The 16,191-nt window shown below is 39.4% G+C and overlaps 1 protein-coding gene across 8 annotated transcripts in view; it reads left to right on the top strand.

The window, feature by feature from the left end:
• PCDH10 (protocadherin 10) overlaps window positions 1–6,650 on the top strand; it is a 55,409-nt gene extending 48,759 nt beyond the window's left edge. For all 8 annotated transcript variants that reach the window (XM_081876090.1, XM_081876089.1, XM_081876088.1 and 5 more), the window contains one exon: window positions 3,988–6,650. In XM_081876090.1, coding sequence (XP_081732216.1) covers window positions 3,988–4,007 — 20 coding nt within the window. In that variant the 3' untranslated portion in view covers window positions 4,008–6,650. The remainder of the gene's footprint in view (window positions 1–3,987) is intronic.
• Window positions 6,651–16,191: the final 9,541 nt, after the last annotated feature.

Here is a 16,191-nt window from a genome sequence, read left to right as displayed (position 1 = left end):
AGACTGTAGACCAGAGACCAACTGGCACAGTGTGAGGTAGGATGGAGAAGAGGGAAATTGGAAAAATCACTTTCTATATCTGGCCTTTCCAGGATCAAAGTGCTTTCCATGAGGTGTGAGTGAGGGGTTGGGGGACTACAACTGGACACAACAATAACATCCACTGACAACTTGATTTATTGATGTCTCTGTTTCTGCAAATACATGATTTGCATATATTAATTCAGCTGTGGGTTATGAAAACACATTTTACTTTGATCCCAACACCTCCATCTCACAAACCACCTAAACAACAGATTCTCCATATGGCTTTGGCTACTGTGATGTCAACACTAGCTGTAGGATGTTGCAAAAAGTAACACTTCAAGAAAATAGGCATTCTCTTTCTTTTTTAAAATGTAAAGTAGAGCCACACTAAAGAGTAAATAGTATCTCAGTTCGCTTCATACTTTGTATTCCAATACACAATGAACAGAGTCTACATTCAGTTTTCCAATTCTAGTAGCTTACCACATAGTACTGAAATCCAAACTGCAGTTTACAGTTCTGCAAGTTCAGTGGGGTTTTTTCTCTTTGTTTGAGCAACTTATCCTCACACCATATCACAAACTCCTTTTAAAACTCCCCTTACTTTCAAAACTTGCTACCATGTGGGATGGAGGACTGTTGCTAATAGGGTTGTCCTCATAGAACTGATTTCATTGGATTCTAGGCAGTTAGTATCATCATGTATTTTGTTCATTTAAAATTCAATATAAAATGTTTAAACAATGCCTTTTTGAAAGCCTAATGGTGTCTCCACTACATCCAATCATGCGTTCCAAAATAGCCAGAAAGCTCCTGTTGAAGGAAGGGAATCTTCATCCTATTGCTTTTCAGTGGAAGAGTTTCATTCTTTCACCTGCAGTCCATAAAGTATCAAGTTTATCAAGTGATAAACCTTGATAGAGCATCCTATATAAGTTTAAGAGTTTCCTGCTTTTCGTTGTTTATTTTAGTTTTTATTTGGATTGTGTTTATTGTTAGTTTATAATAGGATAACATCAAAATATATTGTAAGCCTTTTGGGGGAAAGGATGTATGTAAATTTGTTGCTTATTTTTAATAAATAAAAATATGCATATATGTGTTTTTTTTATACTGCCTTTCAGTAAAAATAAATAAATGCATATATGTAAATTTTTTATACTGCCCTTCAGTAAAAAATAATCACAGGCTACATAAAAGTAAAATGCAAATAAAGACATAGGTAAAATAAATAAACAAGTATAAACATAATAGATACTAAAGCTGCATATTCTTTGGACTAAATATTATTCCAACCTTTTAGTGTGTTTTGTATAATTTTGCCATAGTTTCTTTTAAAATTATTGATAGGATCATATTTGTTTTTTTTATTATTATTACAATTTATTACCTGCCTTTCACCCCAAGGTCCCAGGGTGGGTTACAACAATTAAAACACAATATCAAAATGTGTTTGAAACAAGTTAGGGTTCAAAGCAATTTAGGTTTACAACAAACTAGAGTGTTCAACAATATTTCTGAAAAAAGTTTTAATTTATTGCCATGTAGCAATGTTTCATTAAAGCAGCTTTAGGGATTTCTTTGTATTTCCTTCCCTCATAATGAAGCTTTTTTTTTTTTTTAACCCACACCTTATAATCTGAAGACACTGAAACCTTGGAGGTTAAATTTCACCCCATAAAACATGTTAATGATGATTCTTCCATGTGGCCTTTGATAGTTTGATGGCAAACCGTGTATTGACACAATTGTAATATTTTCAAAAAGAACACTTCAAGAGAGCAAGTTTATTTCTCATCTTAGCTGCAGGCATGCGACTCAGATGAGAATTTGATTTGGTGTCTTTTCTGAATGCCGCTACAAATTGTTTGTTACCTTTGCTCCCAATTACAGTCAAAATAGCTGATGTCTAGTGCTAACAATACACGGCTAGCATAGCTGGCAGATTTGGATACCCGTCTGCTAATGCGCTGGCCCTTTTCACCTACAAAAAAGAAGGTCAATTTTCAGCATGACAGTAAATGCCTGGATTTGAATGGTGGGATTAGTGCAACATATTTTCGTTTTCTGTCAGTCCCAGAAAATACATATATCTGTTGGTGACTACGATAATGGTTCAGTTAGAAAGGGAAGGAAAAACCAGTTTAAGATTGTTGTGGGATCTTTAGCTTTAGCAAATAGGAGAAAGGAGAAAGCAAATTGGTTTCAAAGTGCTACTTTTATAATGCTATATTGAAGTGAAAGTGCGCTTCTTAATCATCCAAAATGTACAAAAAGCATTACTGAATCCTTGCCATGGCCTACCAGATTATTTATCGAAAAATAGAGTACCACAGAGCCTACAACAAGTGGAGTTTGTTCCTCAAGTCCATTTGTTTCATTTGCATTCCCGTATAATCCTACTGGCCATTTCACTAGGATTCCAGCAGTCATTTCCTAAACCAACGATTGTAGGTTTAGGAGAGACATTGGCTCACTGGCTCTGAAGTTATAGTATCCCACTATCAATCTCAGGTGACTCCAAGTACCTGAGATAGCAGTTCTTGGAAAAGTTTGACCCGTAAATCTAGAGAACTGCTATTGGTTAGCCAGCCAGTCCTAGGTCCAGTGTAGGTTCCTATACCTGATATCCTATACCTGATATCTCTTGAATTGGTGTTTTCATTGAAATTTTTTTTAGTGTCTTCAAGGTGAATGTGGTTGATGTACAGTGGAACCTCGTATTATGTACCATCCTTCTTGCAAACGCTTGTGGGTTACAAGCTCCTCTAACCTGGGAAGTAGATGCTCCCAATTGCAAACTTTGCCCCAGGATGCGAGCGGAAGTCATGCACCAGCAGCGCGCCAGCAGTGGGAAGCACCATTAGTGAACGCGTGCCTCATATTATGAGCAATTTCGGCTTAAGAACAGACCTCTGAAACGAATTAAGTTCGGAACCAGAGATACCACTGTAAAAGCTTTCTCTAGCCTGGTTTGCACATAATGCTAAACTTTGTTTCTTTAAACTATGGTTTGTTTGATTGTCCAGCAACTTAACTAGGGTTTCTTTACTGTGAACAAACTACAGTATGAAGCCATGGTTTGTTGCTGGCATACAGACCGTAGTTTGCTTTAACTATTTCTTGGTGTTTTGTGCAAACCCAGTACACATCCTTAACCATAGTATGCTAGACCACCCCATCCCAGACATGTAATCAAGCTATAAAGGCATGAAACAAGAGGATCTGGAATACAATAATGCAATCTTGGGATAAACAAGAGCATTATATGTGAACCAGGCCACTCTCCCCTTGTCTGTCTGGTGTGCAATTTTGGCACTACCAGCTCTGAATATGATAGATTGATGAGGCAAGCTGCTCTAGAAATAGTAGAACTATCATGCAGAAATAGATTGTGATTAGAACAATACATTGCATAGATTGTCCATGTTCTTCAGTCTAGGTTACAATTCTACATAGGTAGCTATAACCAGGGCTACCAGAGAAGTCATAACAAGCAGTTGGGTTTCAGTAATGTAAAATCACAGTAATTCTCCTCTCCTAAATCTAAAATTCAGCATGATCGGATACAGATCAAGAAATTTGTGATGCTTCAATATACTTGGGAGCAAACCCCCATGGAAATTGGACAGAATTTACCTACATTTATGCTGCATGACCTGTTGATTTCAGTGGGGAAGAAAGCACATGCTCAAATATCTTCAGTTTTACAAATGGGACTTTAAAACACTGTAGTTTTGCTAAACCACATCCACTTTGTTGTAACAACTTTACTATTTGCCTATCAAAATGGAAAACTACTGAAAGAGAACATTAAAGCCCAGTTATCACTGTTACCTATGGAGTACTGAACTCTGCCCACTGCTGTTTCTTCTATTTAATATAGAGCACCAGCTATGTGTTAACATGCCACAGAATTATTCTTTGTTTTCTCAGAAGTTTCTTTCTTTCCCCCCACAGCACGGAAAAGGATATGCTAGTCAATTCTACGGGACTTACCTGAAGCAGCATGATTTGCACAAAAGTCGACCAACAAAAGCATCAACTTTTCAACGTCATTATCTTGGCCATCCGATTCTGTGTAAAACTGAAGATTTACTGTGCTGTTGGAGACATCTTGGCCAATAATAGGACCTAATTGCTCTCAGCAGGCCTGAGAAATGAGTTGAAATGTATGGAACTGTAGAAACTTCAAGGGGCAACTGACTTTGCCTCCCTGATCAGTGTGTGCCTGTTTACAGCACTATATCGCTCTCTGTTTCTCTTTCTCTCTCCAAAATGTCACTGAGCCCTTTAGATGTTTATATTCGCCACAAGAAGCCAATCGTACAGATTTTAAAAAAGGAAACGTGCATTATAAATGCAATATCACTGTTTTAAACTTGACTGTTTTATATTATTTTTGTGTGATCAAGTGTCCCCCAGACTATTCCAACTTTACAAAAGAAATTGTGAATCATGTTCTTTTCACCTGTGGGTCATGGAAATGTTGTTAATCTGCAGACCCACAAAATATCAAAGACATTCTGTAGTTTATACACCGTGTTGCAAAGTGTTTACTGTACTATTTCAAAGCTTCTAAATAAATATAAAATATATATATTATATTACATATAATTTTCCGGGAAACGTGGTACCATTTAGTTGATTTTTAAATGAATTCATACAATCCGCACCATACACTAAAGTGAGAAGGTAATTCAGGGTCCTTAAATTATCCTTGCCTAAAAATAAAATAAATCTTTAATAATACTTCCCAAATTTTTGTACTTTGGTCAATCCTGTTTGTCCTTGTTAAAAAAAAAAAAAAAAAGCTGTAAGCAACAACATTTTTTTCCTGAAAGTTGTACTGAATTTTCAATGCCAAAGATACAGCTGTCAATAATTATGAAAATGAGCACTGACTATGTACTATCAAAGTATATATATCAACCTCCATTATTTTGATTCTATTTCTATGGTTTTTAATTTGGAATCAAAAAACTTTTTATAAAGGCTCTATAAACTCACATGTATATGTTGTTAAAGAGTACACTGGGTGTCTGTACATTTTGCAATGTAAGATATGATGTTAAGTGAAGATAACTATTTTAAGGCAATCTCCCCCCACACACATGCACCACCAGACTCATAGCTGACAACATATATCATCCTTTAACCTTGTTTTGCACAAATACATCTTTTCATGCTGACTTGCAGTGGTTTTCAAAGAAAGACCAACCACAAAGTCATACATGTTGCCAAGCCATTAATTTGATTAATTTCTCTTTAACGTAAAAGCGATTTGAAGTTAGGAATAGTCAGAACCAGCTTCAGTGGTAAGCAGGTTAGTCCTGCCTGTGTTATCGTTTTGTAGTTTGGATGGTTTGGAGTGTCTCAGAAAGGATATTTTTATCAGAAAAAGAATAACTTGTCAAAAATTCAAAATGCTACAAAGTAAAGGCTTCCTTTACTTTCATGGCCTCTGATTACAAGTACCATTGAAAAAAGAAAGGTCAAATATAGTGAGGTTTTTCGTTTGTTCTTTCTGTCAATGCTACTGTCTTTTTCTTTCTCTCTGATGACTACCTGTCAAATGTTCAGGCAAACAACAACCATAAAAGCATGTCTTGTGTTTCAGTTGGAGGTAATGGATGCAGTGCCCTTTTGAATGAAGGATAAGAATCCACTCTTTTTATTTTGGAAGCTTTTGGTTCATACCCTAGGACCATACAATTGCTTCCTTGCTGACAATGAATTCTGTTCACAGGGTATATATGACTCGGTATAAGTAAGGGGGGGGAGTGAAAATACTATTACACCATTATTATTATTATTATTATTATTATTATTATTATTATTATTATTGAGTCTGTGTATACAGCAATGCACACATGAAGCTTCCCTGCAGGCAGACTTCATCATTCACTTCTTTGGTGGGGGTAACTGTTTGCAAGCATATATTTGTACTTCCAGGTGTGTAAGTGCATCAGAGTCCCAATAGCTGCAAATTGTTGCAGAGCAGACTGACACCAGTAGTAGCTACAAGAATTTATTCCGCCAATTATTTTCTGCCATATTCCCATTGTGTGAAAGGGAACTGTGTGTACAAAAGTTGTTGACTTATAAGCAATGTTAGTTTCCAAACTCGTAACAAAACAAAACAAAATATTCCTGCTAAATACTTTTAGTGCATATTTCTAAATTATTTATATATTGACAGGGATTTCTTGGGATCCATTTAACAATGTGTATTATATATGAATCACAGAAGAAGAAGAAGAAAGCACACAAATTAACTATTAATTTGAGCAAACACAGCCGTAAATTCTTCTTTAGCTTTAGGTAATGGGAGTTCTGGTCACCTATATGCCTTGTTTATGGCGGGGAGGGGGGAATGGGCTATTAATAATGAAATGTGTGAAGAATATTTCATTTGAAGAAATCTGTCAACTTGAGCGTGCTTTTAAGGCAAGAAATGAAATGCCCCTCCTGGAACTGGTTTTGCTTTATTTTTATAGCCTCTCTATACAGAGGTGTATACTGTAAATTAGGGTTGTTTCTAGTCCTGTGGAGAAAAAAAAAATATCACTTTTTCTTTTTCTTTTTTATAGACTATTAAAGGTGTTTTTATTTACTGAAAATCTCCCTCACATTTTGCCCGCAACTTTTTTGGGGAAAGTATTCATAATGCTGTTATTTCATCTGTCTTTTCTAGTGCATTTATTCCATCTCTCTCTATAATAGATTATGAGTAGAAGACAAGGGCATGCATCAATTCATTTCATGCTTTCGCCTTTCCTTATTCTCCTGTTTCTGTATATGCTCAGTGCAACTGAGGTCAGTGGGAGACTTGTGCATGGAAACATGATCAAACTGGGCTTTTAGATGCCTAAACAGAAGATGCTAACTACGACAAAGGGGAATGGTTCAAGGACAACTTCCTTCCCCAACCTGGTTGCCTTCAGATGTTTTGGTCTAGGACTCCCATCAGCTCAAGCCAGCATGACCAATGGTCATTCATGGAAGATAAGTCTTGTAGTCCAACAGTGACTGCAGGGCATCTGGTTGTGGGGTAGCCTGATCTACTACTGTCGGTGATTACTTTTTGTTACTACAAGGTGTCTTCTGGTATATATTCCTAGCAGAGTGTTTTCTGGTATTTGTGGCCTGGTGGAAACTCAAACCTATGTTTTTAAAAACCAGTAGCACATTATGCAGGTGAAACAATTCACCACATGGACTGATGTGAGCAAATCTCTTCATTTTGAAGAAACAATTTTAGAAAAATTTGACCTGCTGGAGAAATTAAGCATATTACTCTTGCTCAGCAGCAGCCAATGTGGTGACTTCCAGATCTATGGGATTTCAGCTCTAATAATCCTTGACCATTGGCTGCACAGGTTGGGTTAGAAGGAAGTCGTAGTCCAATTTCATCAGAACAGCATCATGCTGGCCACCTCTGCTGTAGCTATTGCATAGACAAGAGTGTAAAATATTCAAATAACTTAAATACTAAGTTTGTTGACTTGATGCACTTTTGCTGTAGGCATAAAGGCAACTGGGATTTTTTTTCTTTTCTGATTTCCTTGTGAACCATCAAATGTGGAATTTGATTTTCTTTCAAGACTCCAAATTCTCTGCACTTTCACTCATCCCAAGACTCTTGGGGAAACATTCACAGCAACTTCCAATGCAGTATGAGAAGTTGCTGTGAAAGATATAGAAGTTTCAGGTGTGATCCTAAAGGACTTATCCAACACAACTAAAACCAACATAATCTGCTTAAAGAGAATGGATCCTTCTAGCTTTCTGCATGCCAAATGCCTGCACAGGTATAGAATATCTGAGGTGGTACAAATGCAGTTCTGCAGCTGAAGCTAAGCAGGTTTAAGACTTGTAAGCTGCCTGATGGGAAACCACCCAAGTACAAGAGAAAAGTATGTTGTGGACTATTTGAAGGAACTACAGGATGTCAGTTTCTCAGGCATGGTAGACTTGCAGCAATGCAGCCGGGGGGGGGGGTATTGGAAATGACAACATGCAGCTACTTTTAGAATAGTTTGCATCCACTTATTAGATAGCATATCAAGGTGTGCATGCGGTTTGGATTTTTCATCAAAATTATATGAATGGGCCCCAAATCCCATAACTGAAGGGTGGTTTTAAAAGCCAATATATTTTATTTTATTTTGTTTTTACTTTGAGGATCTTTCCCTAGAGTAAAAATAAACAATTTAAACAATTCCTTGCATTTCTGAACGATGTTTAAGTTTTCCAATACTGATGAAGTATGTAAAATGGCATTTAGTATTCAGCCCCAGATTCACAGAGCTGCATATGGCACAGAACCTCAGCTTCCTCCTTTCAACAGCGAGCCCCTGATAGGATCTGCATTTGATCTGATCTGCATTGTCCAGCAAGATTCTCCTGCACCTTGCCAGAAATTTCACAGAAGCCTCCAATGCAATGTGAGGAGATTTCAGCTGTGAAAAATTGAGCAGGTCCAGGTTTAAAGCTTGAGTAGGTTGCCTTGAGCCTGGCCAACACAATTAAATTATAATTGCTTTTGGTTATGTCACAGAGATTGTAAACAGATGCAGCCTGACTTGTTAGGAACCCTGGAAAGCTGCCTTATAATGAATCAAATCATTAGTCCAACTAGCTCAGGGTTGTCTACACTGACTTGCAGTGGCTCTCCAGGTTTTCATCCTTTCCAAGCCCTACTTGAGATGCTTTAGCTTTCAAAGCCTCTGCTGTTAACATGGAGCTGTGGTCATTCACCGTAATGTTAAGTCAGTAGCAAGAGTTCTCATTGCAACATTTTCCAAACTATACTTTCTTTGCAATTTTTTAAACTTTGTTTAATATCATGGTTTTCATGTCTAACAAATAGTTCAAATGTCCAACAAATAGGTGGAAAACAAGATTTAGCCCTTTTATGTTACGTAGCTTAAGCTGCAACTGCAACCTTAGTTAATGGAGAACAATCCAACCACCATCACCACCGCTTATGCCAGGATTGGGTTGAGTAAAGGCAAGCTGACTTCCAGATCTGTGGGCAGGCAGCACCCCCACAAGTGGAAACCAGTGAAGAGGCCCCAAATGGGGCATTCTGGGGCAGGGAAGGGACTGAGCTGGCTGAGGACCTGCTGACTCCCAAGCCAGTCTCGCAGCTTTGCAAACTGACATTGGGCCCAGTCTGGACCCGATGATCCTAGCTCACACATTCCGTTGTGGCTCCCATAAGTAGAGTTGCCACATGTCTTGTACAATACAGGGTAGACCCATATTTCAATGTAAAATGCTGTGTCCTGTATTGATACAGTTTTGTCCTGTATTTCAGGTCTCTTTCTCTGCCCAGTTTAGGATTCTCTCCAAAGGCATGTGTTTTAAAACGTGTGTGAAAGGTTATGTCTTTAAGTCCTGGGTAGTCGAGCACAGACAGATTTACAAATTCATGTTTATGTGCGCATGTGTGCATGCGTGTGTGACAAATTCCAGAGGAGTCATCCTATTAGGCTGCAATATATCTTAATGTATTGCTTTGAAGCCACCTCAGCACTAGAAGAAAAAAAGATGTCCTGCCCTGTATTTTGCCAGAAGAAAGATGGCAACCATACCCATGAGACTTCAGAAGCAGCTGTGGCTCCATCTCTCCAAAAAGGGGTCAGGGGTTGCAGGGAGTTTGAATTGCAGCCTAAATACAATTGAACACACTTACTTCAATATGCTTCTTGCTAAGCACAGTCAAGCTTTTATTTAATTTATTTATTTTAGTTATCGCACATCTACACATTCTTTTTCGTATTTATGACTATACATTCTTTTTCGTATTTATGACTACCTCACTCATGGGTCACACACACATGCAGCATATATAGGGAAGGATCTTAGCTTGGTGGCAGAGCACAGGCTTCGCATACAAAAGTTTCCAGATTCATACCTTGGCAACAGGAAATATGCCTGTATGAAACCCTATGAAAATGCTGCCATTCAGTGTGGACAGTAATGGGCTGGAAGCACCAATGATCTGATTTAACTGGTCCTTGCCATTATTCCATGAACAAAAGGGCTCTGCCAGATTGGGTCAAAGACCAATTTGTCCAGCATACTGTTCTCACAGTGACCAACCAGATGGTTTTAGAAAACCTGCAATCGGGACCTGAGTGCAGTGAAACTCTCCCCACATGTGTTCCTTGCTATTTATAGGGATACTGCATCCCAACTGTGGAGGTAAAGCAACACCATCGTGGCAGGTGGTCTTCTAACACACGAAGGAAAATTTGCAAAGTTTCCCGAAGGTCACTACTGGCCAAGCGCCTTGATCCATCAGTTCATATCCAAGTGACCTGTTGCACATACAGATTCATCTACCTGCAGGACTCTTGTGAAAGCAACATGCACACATAGCTACCATTCTTGAAAGGAACTGCGAAGTCCTGGTTGTAGGCTTTACATGTGAGCCTCAGTGAAATGCAATACTGTTACATCCCAACAAGATGTGTGATTCCCATTAATTTTGATGTGCATTGATCGACAGCAGCTTCTAATGGGTTGTGTTCACAATCCTGAAATTAATAATAAACTTCAGGGGTGGACCAAATGTATCTGGGAGTTGTGGATTAAATGGAGAATAAAAATGGTGTAATCTGTCCAGTATTCCAATAAGACTTCATATAACCAGGGATGGAAAGTCTTTTCAAGAGCTCTCCCATTTTATCCTGCACCCCACGTGTCTGCTAATATGCCTCTGGTATAAATGAAAGTGTGCACATAAATACTGTCTTCCTCTAGCACATAGTTCATTGCTGATTACCAGCAGGTGAGGCAGCCACCTCAGGTGGCAGGATCCACAGAGGCAGCACATCCGGTCTCCAAGGGATGCTGTTCCATGGTGGCAGCAACAACTGTGGGATGCTCCTTAGGTACCAAATCTGCCACTTCCTCAGCAGCTCTCTCCTGCAATGCCATCTGTACAGCAGGGGCGTAGCTAGCTGCTCCGGCACCCACAGGGGCAGGGTGATCCACACACGGGGGTGCCGTGGTGAGCTGCCTATGGAGTCCACCTGGCATACGCAAGCTGCACACTGCCATTTCTGGCAGTGCAGGGGCTGAGCCACCGCGTCACTCCCAGGAGAGACGCGTGGCTCGGGCACACTGCAGGCCAGGCCCCGTGCTAAATGCTGCCCCCCCATGGTGTGTCATTTTGTGACCCCCCTCAGGGCAACCCGCACCCCCCTTCCTACGTTGCTGCTGTACAGCAGCCTTTGGGTGAATAGGAGACACTGCTGGTCTCCTCCCACCCTTGTTCCCAACACAGATCTTTATTACCTCCTTGATCCTGATGCAGATCTTCACTCACCCCTTCTTCCCTGGCAGAAGCTGGCATCATTTTGGCATTCACAGCATCTGCCCAAATGTATTGGGCTGGCCCTAATTATCTGCATCTTTGTAGATACTCTTCTGTGTCACATGCAAGAGCATATTTTGACAGCTTTCTCAAATTGAAATTGTTTTAGAATTTGAGTTTGTTAATAAAGTTCATGAGACTGTGTGTCCTCTTATGGCAGTGATGGCCAAACTTGGACCTCCAGCTTTTTTTGGACTACAATTCCCATCATCCCTGACCACTGGTCCTGTTAGCTAGGGGTGATGGGAATTGTAGTCCCAAAAAAGCTGGAGGTCCAAGTTTGGCCATCACTGTCTTATGGGAATATAAATCAATGGTCTCTGTGTACAGTTCTCTTCAATGACTTCAAAGGTAGAAATGATATACACTTTTAAGAATAAGTATGAGCATTTGTCCATGGGATAGTTACATTGTCATTTCTGGCTTATTAGGTCAAAGGTCCACTGAAAACAAGCAGTTAATCTAGTGTAATCTTGTCAACAATGGAATTCTTTATTTAGATGATTGTTTTTTTTAGGATCTAGGTTACTGAGATGAAATAGAACCGAGGTCTCTGTAAAATACCAGTTGTAATAAATCATGTTCCATTGTTTCAATTTAGCCAGAGTTTTATCCTAAACCAGGGGTGGGGAACTTGTGACTGTTCAGATGTTTTAGGACTCCAATTTCCATTAGCCACAGCCAGTATAGCTAATGGTCAAGGATGATGGGAGCTCTAGTCCAACCTCTGGAGGGACCCACGTTCCTAATCCCTGTCCTAAGCATTCTGAATCACAGTGAACAAATGCCTAGCAATGACGTCTGTGCACACAATCATTTTCCCCCAGCAAGCTCACTGTGGTCCTACAGATAACCAGAGTAGCTCTTGATACTATAGAGTGCATGGTGTATATGTCTATGGGGGGGGGGCAGATACTAGGTGTTTCTGTTATGTTTTTCTTTATTACCAGAAATTAGAAGTTTTTGTATGTGTTGGAAAACTAGCCCCCTCGGGAGAGGCTGGCCCCTCTCCCAGGCTCCAGGGGCTTGTGTGCCGGTGATCTACCCTGGCTGGCATCCCAGCAGTCCAGGGAGATCTTGATAGGTGACACCTCCCTGATGAAAGGTGCACACCCCCTTCCCCCTTGGATACCAGCAGGAGAAAGAAGTTAGAAAGTCTATTTCATCTCTACTTTATTTCTGACTGTACAACTGTACAATAACATGTCTGCTCACTCAGTCTTCTCTGAGCAGCTGCTTGTTCGTAGCTGCGTAGTACTCATATCCCAACAGTATGTTCCTGCACGTAGGTAGAAACAGTCTCAAGATACATTAAAAGCATGGGCCACAGGAATTTCAGGCTGCTTATAATGTTCACCTGCATCACATAGACACTATCTATCTATCTATCTATCTATCTATCTATCTATCTATCTATGCATGTTCTCCTGAATGCTCTCAATACATTGCTTACTTTTGCTTCTGGCTTCAGCTTCTGGTGCTATGCCAGAGTGCTCTAGAGGGGTCCCTGGACCCACAAGGAGCTGCACCTGGGAAATTGAGGGGTAGTGGGACATGCACATGCAGAAGCCATATTACATTTATTTGGTTCTATATTAATATTTCCTCCCCTAGATTAATCTCTGTCCTGACCCTAGGGGCTACTTCAAACATGACCAATTTACTAACTGGAAAGTACATCTGTGTAGGAAGAAGCATGTTAGGCCTATGGAGGTGGCTATACATTTATAATGAGTAACAGATTATTCCCTGCACAGATCTTCCTTTTGAGTGGTTAGGGTATTAGCAAAGAGTATGTGTGATGTTTGTATATTTCTCTGTTTGGCTGCATATATAACGTATATCAGAAAAGACATATGTATGCATATTTTTCTTATTACACATAAGTAACATCTGTGCAGGAAATCTGTTAGGTTTGAAGCATCCCTAAGGTTTGCAGTGAAAGAACAAAATGTTTGAACTGTGGTATACAGACAGTTGCACAGTTTTATGTATGTGTTGACGTTGCAGGGCTGAGTTGCCAATATTTCAGAGAGAAAGCACCAGGGAATTTTTTTAGGATCTGGGGTCAGAGGAGCTATTTTCAAAATTCAATAATTTGGGCCAATAGAAACACATCTGCCTGAGTTTGCAGATTGTCTAAAGTAGTATTTTTAAATAAAAATCTCCATGTCATTGTGGAAGTGCTGTTGCCAGGAATAAAGATAGCACTTCATTATGCCAGCATTAATCCACTTCGAACAGCTTCTTGAGACTTGACAGTACTGTTTGTTGGTTTCTTCACAACATAATCCAGTCCAGGTCTGCTCCAACTGAAGTCCTATTGAATTTCAAGGGAATTACTCCAAGGTAAATGGCATAGGCTTGCAGCCTCAAGTAGAGCACAGGCTTTTAAATTAGCATAGAGCTGAATGTATTGTGGTCACGTCACCTTTAGCTTTATTTCTTGGTGTGATTGATTGCACAGTTTTAACTTTTTATTAAGATTGGATTGTTCTCACTGTGAGTGTTAATGGGCAAGTGTCTGTTGATGTGCAGAGGAGAAGAAATGAGTGTCTGTCTCTCTGCAGGTGCTCACCTTATGCAGCTCCCAAGCTTCTCCCCAGGAATGTTTAAGTTATGTGAAAGGGACTTGCTAACTAATTCTTCTCAGAGCTTAGAGCATATTTAACATACCGTGTGCACTGTGTGCTGTTAAAATATGTAAACTCAAAAACACACAAGTTCAGTGTGCAATTCCCGCAATCATATTTTATTCAGATTCATTCACCTTCCCTGAAATGATTAAAACAGTGTGTGTGTGTGTGTGTGTGTGTATGACTGAAGATCATTTTTTCCTCAGAGAAAGCTAAACTATGCTTTTCCACCTGGGAACAGTAAGAGTCGAGAACAAGTTCGAGAAAAGCCTTGTGGCTGGTTTTGTTCTGCTAATGGCTGATGGATGAGAGACATTATGATGATGGTATTGTCAGGATTCCGGCCATGAAGGCTGAGACAAAATATGGATTCAGACTGCAGATTAAGTCCAAGTTATCAATCCAATGGGTTGACAGGGTCACGACATGCACAATAAATGCATTTGGATTGCCTCAGTGAAGTTCTGAGCAAGAGTCATCTGCCCAGAGCCAATCTAGACAGCACAATTTGCAAGTTTGAAATATACATTTTGGACAAGGCTTGAGACTGAGGCCAAGGTTTCTACCAATGGGTTAGAAACTGAAGATTCAACTGAGTTGGGTAATTATACAAAGTTGCCTTGCCACAGACATGCATGATTGTTTAGACAACCAGACTAGTAAAGCTAGTCTAGGTAGCACTATGACAAATCTACCTTTCTCCATGTTTGTTGTGCAATGATCAGCTTCTTAGGCCAGGAATTCAAAAAGATTTCAGTTCCACAGATACCTACCTCTGATTATGTCCATACATCCTTCTCTCAGCTGCTGCTAACTAAAGCTTGTGAAATCAGGAAAGCAAAGCACCAGTCTTCTTCCACCCTAGCTCAGGGATGGGGAATGTGGCTTTAGACTCCAATCCCCACTGGCCTCATCCACCAAGCCCAGTATTCAGGGATGATGGAAGTTGCAGTTCAGCACCGTATTGAAAGCTACCAGTTCACCATCACTGATCTAGCTGTTCTAATGGTTTCCATTATTTGTGCCTGAACTGTGTTAGAAGACAATCTAAAATCCATGAATTATATAGGCATAGTGATAAATTGGCCAAGTAACTGTATGGTGCCATATAGTAGCGCACTGTGTGGAAAAAAATGTAGCACTAAACTGTATAGTAACAAGCGAAGTTAACCATTTGTTCTGGTTTTGTTGACTTACCTCGGTACTATTAGCTGCCATATGTAGGCTTTTGCTTATCAGCAATGAAAACATTGTAAAAAAAAAGTTAGCCTACCAAACAATCTGTGGAGTTTGAAACAGTTGCATAAAATAGAGAATGCAAGAGAAGATACCCAACTACCATCCTGTTAGGTTATTCTGAAATACAATAGTCCAGACATTCTAGAAGATAATTGCAAATAGACTAGATAGAAAATGGTAGTAACAGTGCAAGCCTATGCATGTCTCCTCAAAAGTAAATGCTATTGAGTTCGGTGGGATTAGCTCACATCATGTAAGCATTTATAAAATCGCAACCTTGAGGTGATAGGGGAGGCTTGGAATAGAGGAGTGTAGCATGGACCAAAATTCTAATGCAATCTTGGGAACAGAAATATTTCTTTTAAAATACTTAAGCATTATTGTTTTATGACCCACTTATTGGGAATTGCTCTTCCATGGAGAATAATAATTCCAGGCCATATTGCAGATGCAGCTCCAGTTACTTTCACTTTTTAGAACAGCATGGACAGATACTGAGTCAGTAAAAGCAAAGCAATAAAATATTCCACTAGAGGACAAAACAGCAATGACCATAAAGAGGGCCTCTTAGAACTTTAGACTGCTATATACAGTTTTGAAAGTGCAGACATTAAAGGCAGATGAGATTTTGTTTGCTTTTGTTTTGTAGCTGTTGGGTTTCAGCATTTAATTTTTATTTTGCTACCTGTTCTTAATTTTTCTGCTCCCCAGTTTCTATCTATGAGTGATTTCCCCCCCAAAAAAGCCCTTTTAAAATAAATAAATAAATAAATCATTATATTATTTTCACATTTCCCATTAGAATATATCTCCAAGCAATGCCAATATAATTTCATATAACATGATCTATTTTGACTAAATTGTCTATTCCAAAACTTTAGAAATAAATTTCCATTA

Source organism: Podarcis erhardii (genome assembly GCF_964252035.2).
Source record: "Podarcis erhardii genome assembly, chromosome: 9".
Lineage (NCBI taxonomy): Eukaryota > Metazoa > Chordata > Lepidosauria > Squamata > Lacertidae > Podarcis > Podarcis erhardii.
The sequence above is the reverse complement of the archived record's forward strand: the minus strand, read 5'-3'. Positions and strand labels throughout refer to the sequence as shown.